The sequence below is a fragment of the Oncorhynchus nerka genome, linkage group LG24, assembly GCF_034236695.1.
Source record: "Oncorhynchus nerka isolate Pitt River linkage group LG24, Oner_Uvic_2.0, whole genome shotgun sequence".
NCBI lineage: Eukaryota > Metazoa > Chordata > Actinopteri > Salmoniformes > Salmonidae > Oncorhynchus > Oncorhynchus nerka.
In genome coordinates, this window is record NC_088419.1 from 89,592,763 (window position 1) to 89,610,062 (window position 17,300).

Consider the following 17,300-nt stretch of genomic DNA (forward strand, 5'->3'; position numbering starts at 1 on the left):
TCCCTAATGTCATATACCAGACATGTCTGGCAAACCAGAGTGCATTGGCCCCCACCTGTTCCCTCCCCTTTAGCCTAGAGTACCCTAAAGTCCCCCAAGGGATGTTAATGATATTAGTTGCGTTTGGGACGCAAACGGTCGTGCTCGTATGTCGTTGGCCTTACAATCAGTGTCAGGGGTGGTGGAATGCCTCTTGTGCAAATGATTGGTCAGTTCTATATGTGCCATGGATGTGGTCAGGTTGGATGACCCATTAGAGGGTCCTATATCTGCTTGTAATGTAGGTGTATGATGCTCTAATACCCACAGGAGAATCCCCATGGAAACTCCTGTGACTACAATGAAAATAACAAACACGGGCCCCGATATCTCAATCTCGTCCAGGGATAGCCCCTATCTCTGGACGACCTGTTAGTTGGTGTGCTGGGGAGTTGTTTCCACATCCTCACCAACTAAGGGTTCTGTGGTTGTAATCAAATTTAGGTCGCTCAAATCGACCCTGACTTCAGTCAGAGTTCTGGAAGGAGTCGGTGCTGGTGTACAATGAGTCAAGTGGTGCCAAGGTGCGCCCGATTTACCTTTTGACCTGACTGAGTGTGAAGTAACCTCCTTCACTTCGTACGGTCCAGTCCACCTGGGATCCGCCCACTTTCTTTTGTGGACCTTGATCCTTACCCAATCGCCGACCTTTACCCTCAGTTGCTCCGGATCTCCCGTCAGCTCCCCCTCATGGACTTTGTATATCTGTTTGGAAAGAGCTGCGGACAGTTCCGTCAATTTTCTTACACAGTCAGTCATACCTATCTGGTGTACATCAAGAGGGGGCATATGACCTCCCTCTCTTGGTGGACCTGGCATTACTCTCCTGTCATTATTTCGTGTGGTGAGATGAGTCCCTGCCCCAGGTGATGACCTCATGGCCATCAACGCCAGTGGCAGGGCCTCCACCCATGTCAGTTTTGTACCAGCACACACTTTGGCTATTTTACACTTAAGAGATTGGTTGCAGCGCTCCACAAGGCCTTGGGCCTGCGGCTTATACACGGAACCAAACTTGTGTATAATGCCGAACCTCTCCTCCACCTGTCTCAGGTGTTTGTTTGTGAAGTGGGACCCATTGTCGCTTCGGATATGTCTAGGGACCCCATATCTAGGTATGAGTTCTGTCTGTAGCCACTTAATGACCGTTTTCCCATCCTCCTTAGCTGTTGGAATTGCTTCTACCCATCTAGAGAATCTATCTACCATTACTAGCAAATATCTCTTCCCGTTCTTTACATTATCTTCTCCCATGTCTGTATAATCTATACTGATGTCTTGGAAACATGCGTTTGGCACCGGGTAGGCCCCCATCGGGGTTTGGTAGGGCTTCTTTGGATTGTGGCTCCCACATATGTTGCAATCGTCACAGAATAAATCTGTCATGTCCTTCATGTGGGGGTGCCACCATATGTATGAAACCTGGGCGTCCATGGGCTTCTCTTATCAGTTCTGGACAGAGATTAGCCGGAGCCACCAGTCGGCCATCATGGCATCTCCATATTCCATCTGGTCCCTTAGAGCCTCCCTTCTGTGTCCAAACCGAATGTTCGTAAGGGCCTGCCTCTTCCTGTAGTTCTAGTATGTGTTGGCTTGTCAATTCAGTCCTTGCCGGTTCTATCCCGAGCACCATCTGTCGGGGGCTGTATCCTCCTGCGGCCTTGGCTGCCAGGTCTGCGGCATCATTTCCTTGATTGATTCTGCTGGTCAGTCTTTGGTGGCCTCGGCATTTCATTATGGCCACTGTCTTTGGTAAGGACACGGCATGCATCAAACGTTCCATTTGGGCTCGGTGCTTGATGGGTAGGTTACCTGTGGTGGTAAAGTTGCGCCTAACCCATTGTGGTCCATCTATGTGCACAGCTCCGTGTGCGTATGCCGAGTCCGTAAATGTTTACAGTTTTTCCTTCGGCTTTCTCTAGAGCTTGAGTCAAAGCCACAATTTCCGCAAGTTGTGCCGATGCTGGCTGGGGGATAATTCCTGATTCCAACGTGACATGTGTTTTGTCATGCAGCTGCTGTACGACCGCATAGGCAGCTACGTTTCCTGTGTCTCCCTTGTAGCAACATCCGTCTGTGTACAGCCATAGGTCTGGAGATGTCAGTGGTTCATTTTCCAGGTCTGGTCTCAGTTTGAGCTCTTGTGCTGCCCTCTCTTGGCAGGAGTGTGCTAGGCCATCTTCTGCGGTGAGTGCATCTGCCATGTTCTTGTCGGTGTTCACAAAAGTGATGTGTGACTGGGTGCATTTGTTCTGGATTTTGTTTTTTCTGTCCGCACTGAAGGTAAATTCTTTGCTGATGAGGTATGCTGCCACCCCGTGGTGGGTGTGTATTTGCATCTTGTGGCACATTACCAGATGGGCTGTCTTCTCAATCGCCTTGGCTACCGCCGCAACGTATCTGGAACAGGCGGTCTGGCCGGTTTCAATGTGGTCAAGTTTTGAAGAGTGGTACATGAGTACTCTTCTCTCCCCCTCATGTTTCTGAAAAAGGACGGCGGATGCAAAGCCTTCCTTTTCAGAAACATCCAGGTGAAATGTTTTACCATAGTCTGGTGCCGTGAGAGCAGCAGCCACAGACAGGTCAGTCTTCAGGAGCCCAAACGCCGTTGAAGCTTCAGGAGTCCATGTAAGTGGGGCCTGTAGGTTTCTTGGGCCAGCTTCTCGAACAATTTCTCTCAGAGGTTCAGTTCTTTCAGTATAGTCTGGGATGTGAGTACGGCTGTATCCCATCAACCCCAGGAAAGAGAGCATTCCTGAAACAGTAATGGGCCTGGGATGATGTAGGATTGAGTCTCGGTGTGATTTTGAGAGGCCGGCCCCCTCGCTTGAGATTTCCCTTCCCAGGAACAGAACGGTTCGTCTGCATGATTGGACTTTTGACATCTTGACTTTGTAGCCTTTGACTGCCAGAAAGTCTAACAGGGTTTTAGTCATTTCTAGACAGAGGTCTGAGGTGGGAGCCCCCAGCAACAGGTCGTCTACGTATTGTATGAGTATCACTCCTTCTGGGATTTTCAGTTCCGCCAGGTGAGTCTTCAGAATATAATTGAAGATTCCAGGGGAAGAAGTGTAACCTTGGGGAAGTACGGAATAGGTAAATTGCTGATTCTCGTAGGTAAAGGCAAAAAGTGGCTGGGAAGCCTCATCCAATGGGATGCTGAAAAAGGCATTGGCCAAGTCCACTACGGTGAAATACCGATGTTTGGGTGACAGGTTGCTCAGTATGATGTGTGGGTCTGGAACAGGGAGAACAATGGGTGTGGTAACTTCATTTACAGCCCGGAAATCCTGCACCATCCGGTATGTTTCTCCTCCTGCCTTCAGAACAGGAAGTATGGGGGTGTTCCAGGGTGACCGAGTCCCATATATGCACCCAGCTCCAAGGAGACCTTCGATAGTGGGTCTGATCCCCTCTGTCTGTTCTTGCTTCAGTCGATATTGGGTTCGAAATATTGGTACCTGTGCCGGATTGGTTAGGGTAATGCACACTGGTTGGACCTGTAACTTTCCCACGTCAAATGGTGTGGTTGTCCATATTGCCTTGTCTATGGAGTCCAAGACAGCAGGGGAGGAAGGGTGATCAGAATATGGTTTCCCGTGATGCCTGGGGAGAGTGAGGCGCTCAGGCTGGCACTGTTCTTCAGTGTCCACCATAGTCAGACGCCACATCTCTTCGGTGGTTGCCTTCAACAGGCCTGGTGTACTAGTCGCTTCCCAAGTGAGTTTCGAGGCCCTTTTTATCATTGGACCCAGGCTTCGGGCCTTGTGTCCATTCCCTACTGCGAGGGTCACGTGTGGAGCAGAGTCGGGTCCCAGTTGATACCAAGGTTTAATATGGTGTGGGAGTATGACTGGGGCTGCCACCCCCTCAGGGCCGCACACGATGGTAAGGCAGCGTATGTTTGGGGTAAGATGCATCATGTTTTCATCCCAATCTTGTGTGTACGGCGTATCTTCGTCGTCAGTGACGTTGAGAGTGCAGTGCAACTCTGCCTGTGGTGTCTTATAGGGATGAAAGGTGTATATTAGCTTCCTCCATTGGTTGAATTGAAATTGGATGGCAGGAGTTCCAGGTCCAGATGGTAGGCATTTGAGCCAGTAAACCTCCTGTGTGGTGGATAGAGCAGGTGCGGGCAGAATTGGGAGCATCAGGATTCGGGCCCTTGGCGGTGGATCGAGCGCGACCTCCACACCTGACTCAGTTAGGTAGATTGCGCATCCTAACTTACAGAGTAGGTCTCGACCTAGTAGGTTGATTGGGCAATTTGGACAGTATAGGAATTGGTGTTTCAAACTGGAAGGGCCCCACTGGAACAATAGTGGAGTAGTTTTGTATTGATCTTCAGGATTTCCTGAAACCCCCACCACCTTTATCTTGTCTGAAGAGAGGGGTTGATGAGAATTGATGGCGGAATATGTACATCCAGTGTCCACAAGGAACCTGTGGGTGACCCCTTGTACTACGCATGTAATAGTGGGTTCCGTGTGGACAGAGAATTGTTGGCCATCTAACCCGACTGGTGGTGGTGGGCAGCCTCATTCCCATGGGGGGTATCCCTCGGACATCCCCTGGAAGGTGGGGCCGGTAGGAGGCGCTGGATGAGTGTAGGCTGGTTGGTATCCCTGAGCGGGGGCAGAGTATCTAGGGGCCCCTCTTCCCCGTTGTCCACCTCTCCTCCCCCTGTTAGCCAAATATGACAGGCGCTGCTGTGAGGGGGGAGCGAAGCAGTCTCTGGCGTAATGGCCTTCGTGGTTACAGTTGTAGCAATGCATGGGTCTTGCTTGTGGCGGTCCCCCCCCCTGTTTGTGGTGCCCCCCCCCCCCATGCTGGTCCTGGGGGGTTGGAGAAACTCGGCTGGGCATAACCTCCATATCCGTAGCTGGCTCCTGGATTTGGAGGGACGGCGTATACGACCGGTGCCTGTGCGGGGGTCGGTGGTGCTGGAGCGGCCACCAACATCTGGTTCATGGTCTGAGTCACAATCTTGGCTATATCAGTGGGTTCCTCCGCCACCATTTGCTTTTTAGGCTTTGCGGTCTTTTGGGCCTCATTCAATTGTAATTTGAGCAACTGGAGTTGCAGCGACTGAACTTGTGAATCAGCCGTGCCCTTGTCTTTGTTGTATTGAGAGATGTGATGGTGGACATGGGAGTTGAATTGGGCAGTGGGCAAGGCCATCAGCCCCACTGTGGCCCTAAGCTTGGTTTTCACTTCTGTGGGTGTCCCATTCACCACCATCTCCTTCCACATGCTGAGAGTGGTTCCGCTCTGGTCATGGGGTTCAATGTGGACTGACCTCCAGGTGGTCTTGGCCCTATCTAGGTATTGAGCTGCCTGCTCCCCGTCTTCCATGGCAAAAGAGGTAAGGGTTGCATAATTTTTCTCGGTGGGATATGCCCTTCTGAGCTCATTCCACAGTGATACTCTGTATTTCTCAGGTTCTGTTGCTGACCCCAATGTTCCCAGTCCTGCTGTGTTTATTAGGGCATTCATGGTCGTATAGTCGGTTGACCTAGCCAATAAGGCCTTCATGTCCCCCAAGGCAAGCCGGACCACGGAAGTTAGGGACTGAAGCTGAAGCAGCCAGGCTGAGGCACCCCCATGTAAGCTCGGGAGCTGTTCCATCAGGGCCGTCAAATCTTGCATCTTCCAGGCAACGTATTCCTCTCGGCGCGTTGTGTCGTCCATCCTGAGTGGCATTTGATACACCCCTTGTCGTCTTTGGGCTTCTTCTTCTTCTTCTCTCCTTTGTCTGGCTATGAGGCGCTTCGACCGTCTTACTGCCGTTTCAACGGGGGTTGATTTTCCCTTAAAAATTCCTTGTATCAGGACTATTTCACCCGTTTCTGCTGCGACTTCTTCCATGAGTTTCAGCTGGCTTTTTGCCTCCCATACACCTGCAGCCGTGAGGGGAACGTCTTCCTCTGTCTCCTCTTGTGGTTCCATATCATCTCCTCCCTGTTCTTCCGGTTCGCTGAAAGTCATTAAATTTTCTTCTTGTCGGCGGCCACTTGTGAAATACTCCTTACTAATATCGCTCCTTGGTTCCCCTCTATGTTCTCTGTACACACTGGATGTGCAGGAGGTGGGGGTTCCCCTCCCCTCTGACTTCAAGCTGCTCCCGTTGCCCCCTGCTCCATCTATGAATGGATTCCTTGTGTGGCCACTGGGGTGGAGCTGTTCTCGCATAGTTCGAGGGGCATGCATGTCAGATGGCCCTGGTGTACACCTTTGTGCACCCCCTGGTGTGGAGTAACCCTGTGGGCCAGGCTTTAATTCTTCACACTCCAGGTGGCCCCCTTTGATCAACGTATCCCCTCGGAGTACTCCTTCTTTTACAAGGAACACAGGGACCTGTGTTGACGCGGGCCCGACCCTCTTCCCCTTATCAGTATAAGGTGGAGGCAAATTTGATAGGACCTGGTAAAGGGGTCGGGTCGTTGAGGGCACATGTGTTGGCGGGGCAGAGGGAAATGGATTTGGCGACATCTCCTGGTGGTGGCCCGTCTGCTCATCTTCCCCTTCTAAGGGGGTGGCCACTCCCATCATTTCAGGTTTTTAATTCAGTTGTGCTCTCAGCGCCTCTTCGATGGCCCAAGTTCCTATCTTCAGTTCCACTTCTGCCCTTTCTCTCTGTTTAGTCCCTTCTTTCTTAAATACGTGATTTTTGTTCTTTTCTGCCTCTTTCTCTCTAGCTTCCTGCAACGTCTCTCTTAACCCACATTCCATTGTTTTCAGCTGAACCCCGTTTGGCGGTCCCCCTCCTAAATAACCTTCTTGTGTCCATTTTAGCTTTAATCCCTCCCAAACTTTCTTCATGTGCTTCCATTGTTCCTTTCCCCCTGATCTATATTCTATTTTTTGTTCTAGGAACTCATTAAACCTCAGCTTTGGAGTATTGGGGGTCGCCATTGTGAATTTGCTTTAATCGTAATTTAATTTAATTCAATCGGAATTTAATCGTAGTTTTAATCGGAATTCTCTCCTTCTATCTGAATATAGTTAGCATATACTTCGCCCGACGTTGATTAATACCCACGATGTATTCGAAGAGACACTGCTGCTCGTGCTCTGTCTTATCTCTGAGCTTCTCTTTAGTATGTTTTAGTTCGAGAAAAAACGAATGGGTTGGTATAGCATTTGTGGAGCGCACAACCAAGGGATCTATTCGACTATTTAGTCTCAATATTTAAATATTATATTCAGATATTATTTCAATTATACATCAGTCCTTTTGTTCCTGATTATACATTTAACACAGAAGTCATAGTGTAAAGGTTTTCCTCCTCTTCGTCTGAAGAGGAGGTGTAGCAAGGATCGGACCAAGATGCGGCGTGGGAAGTGTCCATGGTTGTTTATTTAAAACCATGAACTGAACACTCAATGAATATAAAACAATAAACGTGAACAAAACCGAAACAGTACCGTGTGGCGAACAAACACAGACACGGAAACAATCACCCACAAACACACAGTGAAACCCAGGCTACCTAAGTATGATTCTCAATCAGAGACAACTAATGACACCTGCCTCTGATTGAGAACCATACTAGGCCGAAACATAGAAATACTCAAATCATAGAAAAACAAACATAGACTGCCCACCCAACTCACGCCCTGACCATACTAACTAATTACAAAAAACAGGAAATAAAGGCCAGAACGTGACACATAGGTACATACAACATAGAAGTTTCGGATTTATCCAATAACCCTTATTATAATTCTATCTCTCTCTCTCTATCTAACCACCAACAATCTTAATGGAAACAATTACAACCACATTGCATTTTAATATAAACAGTTACAAATAGACAAAGCAAGACAAAACATACAAATACAGGTTATATCTCTGACCCCTATCAGTTGACCCCTATCAGACCGGACTAAGCGGATTTACTGGATAGAATTCAACTCTATCCTGGATAGAATCCAATTCTATCCCCTACTGACCCCTATCGAACTGACCCCTATCAGAATTAAAATACACGTTATCTCTCTGACCCCTGAAAGCCGACCCCTATCAGACCGAACTAAGCGGATTTACTGGATAGAATTTAACTCTATCCTGGATAGAATTAAATTTTATCCCCTACTGACCCCTATCGAACTGACCCCTATCTGAATTAAAATACATGTCCGACCCCTATCAGTGAACCTCTATCAGACTAGCCTCGACCGGGTCACGGGACAAAATTACAATTTCTCCCCTCGGCGCTAGGTTTAATGAATAGTAGTTAACTATCCCCTTACTGATCTCTATTCCTGACCCCTATCGGAACTATCCAGGCCTTAAAGTGATCTCTCATCAGTTGAAAGCTATCAGACTTGCTGACCGGGTCGCGGGACAAAATGACAATTTATCCCCTCGGCGCCAGATTTAATGAATAGTAATTAACTATCCCCTTACTGATATCTCATCAATGATTTATATCACTCCGGCCGTCGCCGGATTGTTACCACATATGTTCACTTCACTGTCTTTGACTCGTCAGCAAATTATAAATTTACACAAGAATTCATACTTACTCGGAAATACTGATCAAAATTTAGACAGACTATACGACAATATGCAAAGTTTGATTTAACAGGTTTTGCTTACCTTATTTATGGTGCACCTTTAGATCAGTTTCCCGAGTTGAGCAGAACTTTTGTCCACCCCCCCGAAAAGTCTTCACTCGTCCTTCGTGAATCGTCCTTCCACCAACTCACCCCCTCTCTCACACCCAATCAGCTCACTTCGACTGGACCGTTAGTTAACTATCCTCTGCTTACCAAGTTCTGTTAGTAATTAGATATGTAGAAGGGTGAGCCGGTCAAGGATCGATTCAGACAAAGTGGTAAATTGTATGACAAGCGACAGTTTATTCAGAGTGAAGATATCTGGTACAGCGTAATTACGGCTCTTCCGTTAGCTCGCATAGAACAGCAGGAAAAAGAGACCGTTAACAATCAGCATAACCCTAATATATGGAACAGAAAGTAGGTTGATTCTAGAAGATCGGATCTTTGGATTGGTTCAGGCTGGGTGTAGTCTGTAGTCTTCCGCCATTGGCTCAGTTGTCTGTCCGTCATCGTAGAATCCTCTTTGGGCACACAATGTTTGGCTATAAGGGAGATTATGTGTGTGCGCTGGTTTGGCAGTTAGTGTGTAATGTGGGAGCTATCCTGTAGGGGACCCCACAGGCTTTACTGTGAGTTGTAGCCATGTATTAGCAGTAGGCTGGTCACCTGCATAAGAAATAGCATTTCTTTACACGTAACATTGCAAAAATCAGAAACTTTCTGTCCAAAAATGATGCAGAAAAATTAATCCATGCTTTTGTCACTTCTAGGTTAGACTACTGCAATGCTCTACTTTCCGGCTACCCGGATAAAGCACTAAATAAACTTCAGTTAGTGCTAAATACTGCTGCTAGAATCCTGATTAGAACCAAAAAAATTGATCATATTACTCCAGTGCTAGCCTCCCTACACTGGCTTCCTGTCAAGGCAAGGGTTGATTTCAAGGTTTTACTGCTAACCTACAAAGCATTACATGGGCTTGTTCCTACCTATCTCTCTGATTTGGTCCTGCCCGTACATACCTACACGTAGACGCAGGCCACCTAATTGTCCCTAGAATTTCTCCAGCAAACAGCTGGAGGCAGGGCTTTCTCCTATAGAGCTCCATTTTTATGGAATCGTCTGCCTATACCCATGTGAGAGACGCAAACTCGGTCTCAACCTTTAAGTCTTTACTGAAGACTCATCTCTGCAGTGGGTCATATGATTGAGTGTAGTCTGGCCCAGGAGTGTGAAGGTGAACGGAAAGGCTCTGGAGCAACGAACCGCCCTTGCTGTCTCTGCCTGACCGGTTCCCCTCTTTCCACTGGGATTCTCTGCCTCTAACCCTATTACAGGGGCTGAGTCACTGGCTTACTAGGGCTCTTTCATACCGTCCCTAGGAGGGGTGCGTCACTTGAGTGGGTTGAGTCACTGATGTGATCTTCCTGTCTGGGTTGGCGCCCCCCCTTGGGTTGTGCCGTGGCGGAGATCTTTGTGGGCTATACTCGGCCTTGTCTCAGGATGGTAAGTTGGTGGTTGAAGATATCCCTCTAGTTGTGTGGGGGCTGTGCTTTGGCAAAGTGGGTGGGGTTATATCCTTCCGGTTTGGCCCTGTCCGGGGGTGTCACTGGATGGGGCCACAGTGTCTACTGACCCCTCCTGTCTCAGCCTCCAGTATTTATGCTGCAGTAGTTTGTGTCGGGGGGCTAGGGTCAGCTTGTCATATCTGGAGTACTTCTCCTGTCCTATCCGGTGTCCTGTGTGAATTTAAGTATGCTCTCTCTAATTCTCTCTTTCTTTCTTTCTTTCTTTCTCTCTCTCTCGGAGGACCTGAGCCCTAAGACCATGCCTCAGGACTACCTGACATGATGACTCCTTGGTGTCCCCAGTCCACCTGGCCATGCTGCTGCTCCAGTTTCAACTGTTATGCCTGTGATTATTATTATTTGACCATGCTGGTCATTTATGAACATTCTAACATCTTGGCCATGTTCTGTTATAATCTCCACCCGGCACAGCCAGAGGAGGACTGGCCACCCCACATAGCCTGGTTCCTCTCTAGGTTTCTTCCTAGGTTTTGGCCTTTCTAGGGAGTTTTTCCTAGCCACCGTGCTTCTACACCTGCATTGCTTGCTGTTTGGGGTTTTAGGCTGGGTTTCTGTACAGCAATTTGACATATCAGCTGAAGTACGAAGGGCTATATAAATACATTTGATTTGGATTTTATTTGATATAGGACTCGTTTTACTGTGGGTATAGATACTTTTGAACCCGTTTCCTCCAGCATCTTCACAGGGTCCTTTGCTGTTGCTCTGGGATTGATTTGCACTTTTCGCACCAAAGTACTTTCATCTCTAGGAGACAGAACGTGTCTCCTTCCTTAGCAGTATGACGGCTGCGTGGTCCCATGGTGTTTATACCTGCGAACTATTGTTTGTACAGATGAACGCGGTACCTGCAGTCATTTGAAAATTGCTCCCGAGGAAGAACCAGACTTGTGGAGGGCTACAATTCTGAGGTCTTGGCTGATTTCTCTTGATTTTCCCCATGATGTCACGCAAAGAGGCACTGAGTTTGAAGGTAGGCCTTGAAATACATCCACAGGTACACCTCCAATTGACTAAAATTATGTCAATTAGCCTATCAGATGCTTCTAAAGCCATGACATCATTTACTGGAATTCAATACACAGTCAATTTATTGTATGTAAACTTCTGACCCACTGGAATTGTGATGCAGTGAATGATAAGTGAAATAATCTGTCTATAAACAATTGTTGGAAAAAGTACTTGTGTCATGCACAAAGTATATGTCCTCACCGACTTGCCAAACCTATAGTTTGATAACAAGAAATATGTGGAGTGGTTGAAAAACAAGTTTTAATGACTCCAACCCAAGTGTATGTAAACTTCCGACTTCAACTGTATCTTACTGTATCAATTCAAGGAACAAGGTCAGAACATTAAGGTGCAGGTTTCACAGACCCAGATTAAGTCTAGTCCTGGATTAAGAATCACTTTCAATTGAGATGATCCATTAACAATGCTTTTAAATCCAGGAGTAGGTTTAATCTGGTTCCCGCAATCTGTCCCTAAAAGTAAAAACGGGGCTAATACTTTATAACAGAATATATGATTAACATGAACTGTATGGGAGGATTCTCCATAGATCCTGTTCCTGTAGTCAATCGCCCTCTAGTGGCCTCATGGGCTGAATGTTAATGTTTTTCATGATGTAATAACTAATAAACATACTTTTTGAAACCGCAGAAAATCCATTGTTTCCATGTCAACCGGTTTGTTATATTTCAGTTTTCTGTGATGTATATAGAAAGCCTAATATTGGGAGGCAACCTCAACATGGAATACATTTCAACTGTATCTGACATTGTACAGGTGTCTTCTTTTGTTAAGCCCATAACCATTTTTTAATCATATAAAGGGTGGTATATTAATTTAATATTCTGTTTGATTTGAATGAAAAATGACCACACAACCACATTGGTCTTTGAGATGGTCCTTTATTAATTAAACAATACACAACATTTTGTATTACTGACATTCTCCATGGACTCATGAATGACCCAAGAAATTATTTACTAAGTGTGCTTGCTGCAGCAGCTGTAGAAGCAGCAACAGCAGTCAGTGCACCAAGCACGCCTGCAGTACCAGCTAACACATCCTTCAGGAAGTCATCGGCCTATAAGGAAAAATACAAAGAAAAATAATAATTAAAATGGAGTGCATCTCCTCAAGCAAAGCATTAATTAGAATATTCTCTCATTATACTGTCATGGCTACCTGTATGGACTCTGATTTGCCATAACGGAGGAAAGTAACAAAATGCTCGCAGTTGTTTCCAAGGAGGTCATATTTTATTGTGCTGCCTCTCATTTTGTCCACATCCCCCATAATGACGTCAGTCCTCCTTGGTTTGTACTCGTCATCCAGGTAGTTGTTGATTTTGTAAGTATTCCCTGCTGCCACATCCTGTAATGTCTCTATTGTAATCGTGCCTTTACAGGCAACACTGGGTGAGCTGGATGAGAAAGCACTCCAGAAACCTGAAGACCCATCTACAAAACAGGAGGAAATAAAAAGGTGTGTTTTGATGAGAGAACTAAAGAGACATAGACAGCACACCAGATGCTGTAGCTGATTGAATATGTTCATAAAGTTTTGACTATCGACCATGTTGATATCAGTTTTACTGTGGTGTTAGTGGCAGCAGGTAGTCTAGTGGTTAGAGCATTGAGCCAGTACTCTGCTGTTAGGGGCGGCAGGTAGTCTAGTGGTTAGAGCATTGGGCCAGTACTCTACTGTTAGGGTTAGCAGGTAGCCTAGTTGTTAGAGCATTGGGCCAGTACTCTACTGTTAGGGGCAGCAGGTAGTCTAGTGGTTAGAGCATTGGGCCAGTAATCTGCTGTTAGGGGCAGCAGGTAGTCTAGTGGTTAGAGCATTGGGCCAGTACTCTGCTGTTAGGGGCAGCAGGTAGTCTAGTGGTTAGAGCATTGGGCCAGTACTCTGCTGTTAGGGGCAGCAGGTAGTCTAGTGGTTAGAGCATTGGGCCAGTACTCTGCTGTTAGGGGCAGCAGGTAGTCTAGTGGTTAGAGCATTGGGCCAGTACTCTGCTGTTAGGGGCAGCAGGTAGTCTAGTGGTTAGAGCATTGGGCCAGTACTCTGCTGTTAGGGGCAGCAGGTAGTCTAGTGGTTAGAGCATCGGGCCAGTACTCTGCTGTTAGGGGCAGCAGGTAGTCTAGTGGTTAGAGCATTGGGCCATTACTCTGCTGTTAGGGGCAGCAGGTAGTCTAGTGGTTAGAGCATTGGGCCAGTACTCTGCTGTTAGGGACAGCAGGTAGTCTAGTGGTTAGAGCATTGGGCCAGTACTCTGCTGTTAGGGGCAGCAGGTAGTCTAGTGGTTAGAGCACTACCTGGAGGTACCTGGTCTATCTACAGGGGGTACTAGGACCTGGAGGTACCTGGCCTATCCACAGGGGGTACTAGGACCTGGAGGTACCTGGCCTATCCACAGGGGGTGCTAGGACCTGGATGTACCTGGCCTGTCCACAGGGGGTACTAGGACCTGGAGGTACCTGGCCTGTCCACAGGGTGTACTAGGACCTGGAGGTACCTGGTCTATCCACAGGGGGTACTAGGACCTGCAGGTACCTGGCCTATCCACAGGGGGTACTAGGACCTGCAGGTACCTGGTCTATCCACAGGGGGTACTAGGACCTGGAGGTATCTGGCCTATCCACAGGGGGTACTAGGACCTGAGGGTACCTGGCCTATCCACAGGGGGTACTAGGACCTGGAGGTACCTGGCCTATCCACAGGGGGTACTAGGATCTGGAGGTACCTGGCCTATCCACAGGGGGTACTAGGACCTGGGGGTACTTGGCCTATCCACAGGGGGTACTAGGACCTGGGGGTACCTGGCCTATCCACAGGGGTACCTCGCCTATCCACAGGGGGTACTAGGACCTGGGGGTATCTGGCCTGTCCACAGGGGGTACTAGGACCTGGAGGTGTCTGGCCTGTCCACAGGGGGTACTAGGACCTGGAGGTACCTGGCCTATCCACAGGGGGTACTAGGACCTGGGGGTACTTAGCACAGTAACTTAAAAAGGTCTGGAACCAGTCCCCTACAGTAATGTAGTTCTTGATAAAGATCAACAGTGCAGGACTACCTCATGTTTACCCAATAAAGGGGGCTGGGCAGAGAACACAATCAATTCGTCAGACACGGTCACTCTGTTTCTAGACAACTTTGATGTGTTATTTCTTACATTATTCTTCTATTTATTTTCTCAGACCGTTTCCATGTGTGTATTGTTTATTTGTATTGCAAGGTTTTACTGCGCTGTTGAAGCTAGAAACAAAAGCATTTCACTGCACCTGCGATAACATCTGCAAATCTGTGTACGTGACCAATAAACTTTAATTTGATTTTGATTTGATATCAGCTCTTGTCTAATCAAGCCAGTTTTCAAGCATTCTAAGGACTTTAAGGCTTGTAATCTTCTGAATTTCCATAGATATAACATGCTTTCATGTTTTAAAAGCCTTATCTAGAATGTTCAAACATTTTAAGTGTTAGTCCCAAATCTCGCTCATGTCTGACAGTTTGCAACAGTCCCATGCTCATGCCCCATACATCAGAAGGTAAACTGTTACTGCCCTCTGGTGGTGGTCTGAAATATTGTTAATAGACCCCTTTTTGTGTTGCAAACATTGCTGCACGAGGACGATGCGCACAAGTTGGTGTCAGAACAAAGGGAGTTCTTGTAGATACCAGCAAATAAAGCCTCAATTTACATGTTGTTTATGAGTGCATTTCACACTACTTTTGGATTATAATTGGATTTTAAGGCTCTTATGAATGTCCTGCTTAATATAATATTTGTGTCATTGCAAATCAACTGCATTATACTTTTTTTTAAACACTTCAACTTCAACCAGTAAAATGGCTCTTTAGCTAGCTTTTGCTACAGCCTATGTCAATGAGCGTTAGCATTCTAGCTAACAACTGTCGCATCCAAAATAGTGATTTTGCAAAGATCACAACCAAATATAATCTTAGCGATTGTTCAAGCAAGAATCAAAACATCATTGTAAGTGTATGATAACCTCAAAAAGTTATTTTATTTTGAAGTAATAAAAAAGAATGGTCTATGTTTCATGGGCGCAAACGGCGATGGTTTTCTTACTGCCTCCAGGAGTTTGCGCATCTGTGCGTGATGTCAGTACGTACTGGAAAAGGATCTATTGGACAAAGTATTTCATGATTTGGTGCTCAGGACCATGTATCATTTTTTTCTTCCCCCACATAGTCATCCCATATTTACAAAATTATACTACTTGGCCAGATGGAGGCTATAACAAACGATTGATAAAGCACAATTTGAAAGGTTACATCTCTAATCCCGTTTGATTTAAAATCATGAAATTTGGTACATAGTTCCCTCTCTTTGAAAGGAACAATTTGACCTTAGGCACCTATACCTACAAGGTCTGCAGTGATGAATTTTCCTCCATTTTGAATGTTGGGAAAAACAGTTAAAATGCTACTCCTCTGGCGCCGAATGACTGATCTGCATGAAAGTTGGTATGTGGCAACAATGGACAAAGGTCTCTCAACACACTATTTTTCAGAGGAGTACTTAAAACAACCTATTGACCAATAAACATTCACATGGGCGTGGTCTGGTACAAATGCATATAAATCAGTCAAGGATATTCGTATTGTAACAACACTTGGCACACATGTTGCAAACCCTGTCAAAGGGGGTTGCTATAGTAATCGACTGTACATACGTTAGTCACCAGCAATATTTCAGACACCACTGGCCTGATTTTGACGGAACTTGGATGAATGTTGTGTCTTGCCATAGAGATCAGTCATTTACAAAATTACACTAATTGGCCCAAAGGCAGCAATGCATCATTCACGTGGGACGATGTCATCAAAAACCTGTTCTCCTACAGTCGAGGTCGGAAGTTTACATACACCTTAGCCAAATACATTTAAACTCAGTTTTTCACAATTCCTGACATTTTTAATCCTAGTAATAATTCCCTGTTTTAGCTCAGTTAGGATCATCACTTTATTTTAAGAATATAAAATGTCAGAATAAAAGCAGAGAGAATGATTTATCTCAGCTTTAATTTCTTTCATCACATTCCCAGTGGGCCAGAAGATTACATACACTCAATTAGTATTTGGTAGCATTGCCTTTAAATGGTTTAACTTGGGTCAAACCCCCATGCTTCACGGTTGGGATGGTGTTCTTTAGCTTGCAATCATCCCCCTTATTCCTCCAAACATAACGATGGTCATTATGGCCAAACAGTTCTAGTTTTGTTTCATCAGACCAGAGGACATTTCTCCAAAAAGTTTGATCTTTGTCCCCATGTGCAGTTGCAAACTGTAGTCTTGTCTTTTTTATGTCGGTTTTGGAGCAGTGGCTTCTTCCTTACTGAGCAGCCTTTCAGGTAATGTTGATATAGGACTCGTTTTACTGTGGATATAGATACTTTTGAACCTGTTTCCTCCAGCATCTTCATAGGGCCCTTTGCTGTTGCTCTGGGATTGATTTGCACTTGTACTTTCATCTCTAGGAGACAGAACGTGTCTCCTTCCTTAGCAGTATGACAGCTGCGTGGTCCCATGGTGTTTATACTTGCATACTATTGTTTGTACAGATGAACGTGGTACCTTCAGGCATTTTAAAATTGCTCCCGAGGATGAACCAGACTTGTGGAGGTCTACAATTCTGAGGTCTTGGCGGATTTCTTTTGATTTTTCCCATGATGTCACACAAAGAGGCACTGGGTTTGAAGGTAGGCCTTGAAAAACATCCACAGGTACACCTCCAATTAACTAAAATTATGTAAATTAGCCTATCAGAAGCTTCTAAAGCCATGACATAATTTTCTGGAATTTTCCAAGCTGTTTAAAGGCACAGTCAACTTAGTGTATGAAAACTTCTGACCCACTGGAATTGTGATACAGAGAATGATAAGTGAAATAATCTGTCTGTAAACAATTGTTGGAAAAACTACTTGTGTCATGCACAAAGTATTTGTCCTCACCGATTTGCCAAAACTATAGTTTGTTAACAAGAAACATGTGGGGTGGTTGAAAAATTTGTTTTATTGACTCCAACCTAAGTGTATGTAAACTTCAGACTTCAACTGTATCTTACTGTA

General features: G+C 46.1%; 1 protein-coding gene across 1 annotated transcript; it reads right to left on the reverse strand.

Annotated features, from left to right (window-relative positions):
* Nucleotides 1-948: 948 nt before the first annotated feature.
* On the reverse strand, nt 949-4,767 carry LOC115134277 (uncharacterized). The gene is given in 2 exon segments (XM_029668082.2): nt 949-1,925; nt 1,927-4,767. Coding segments are annotated over 2 exon segments (2,784 nt in total). The 5' UTR covers nt 4,191-4,767; the 3' UTR covers nt 949-1,405.
* Nucleotides 4,768-17,300: the final 12,533 nt, after the last annotated feature.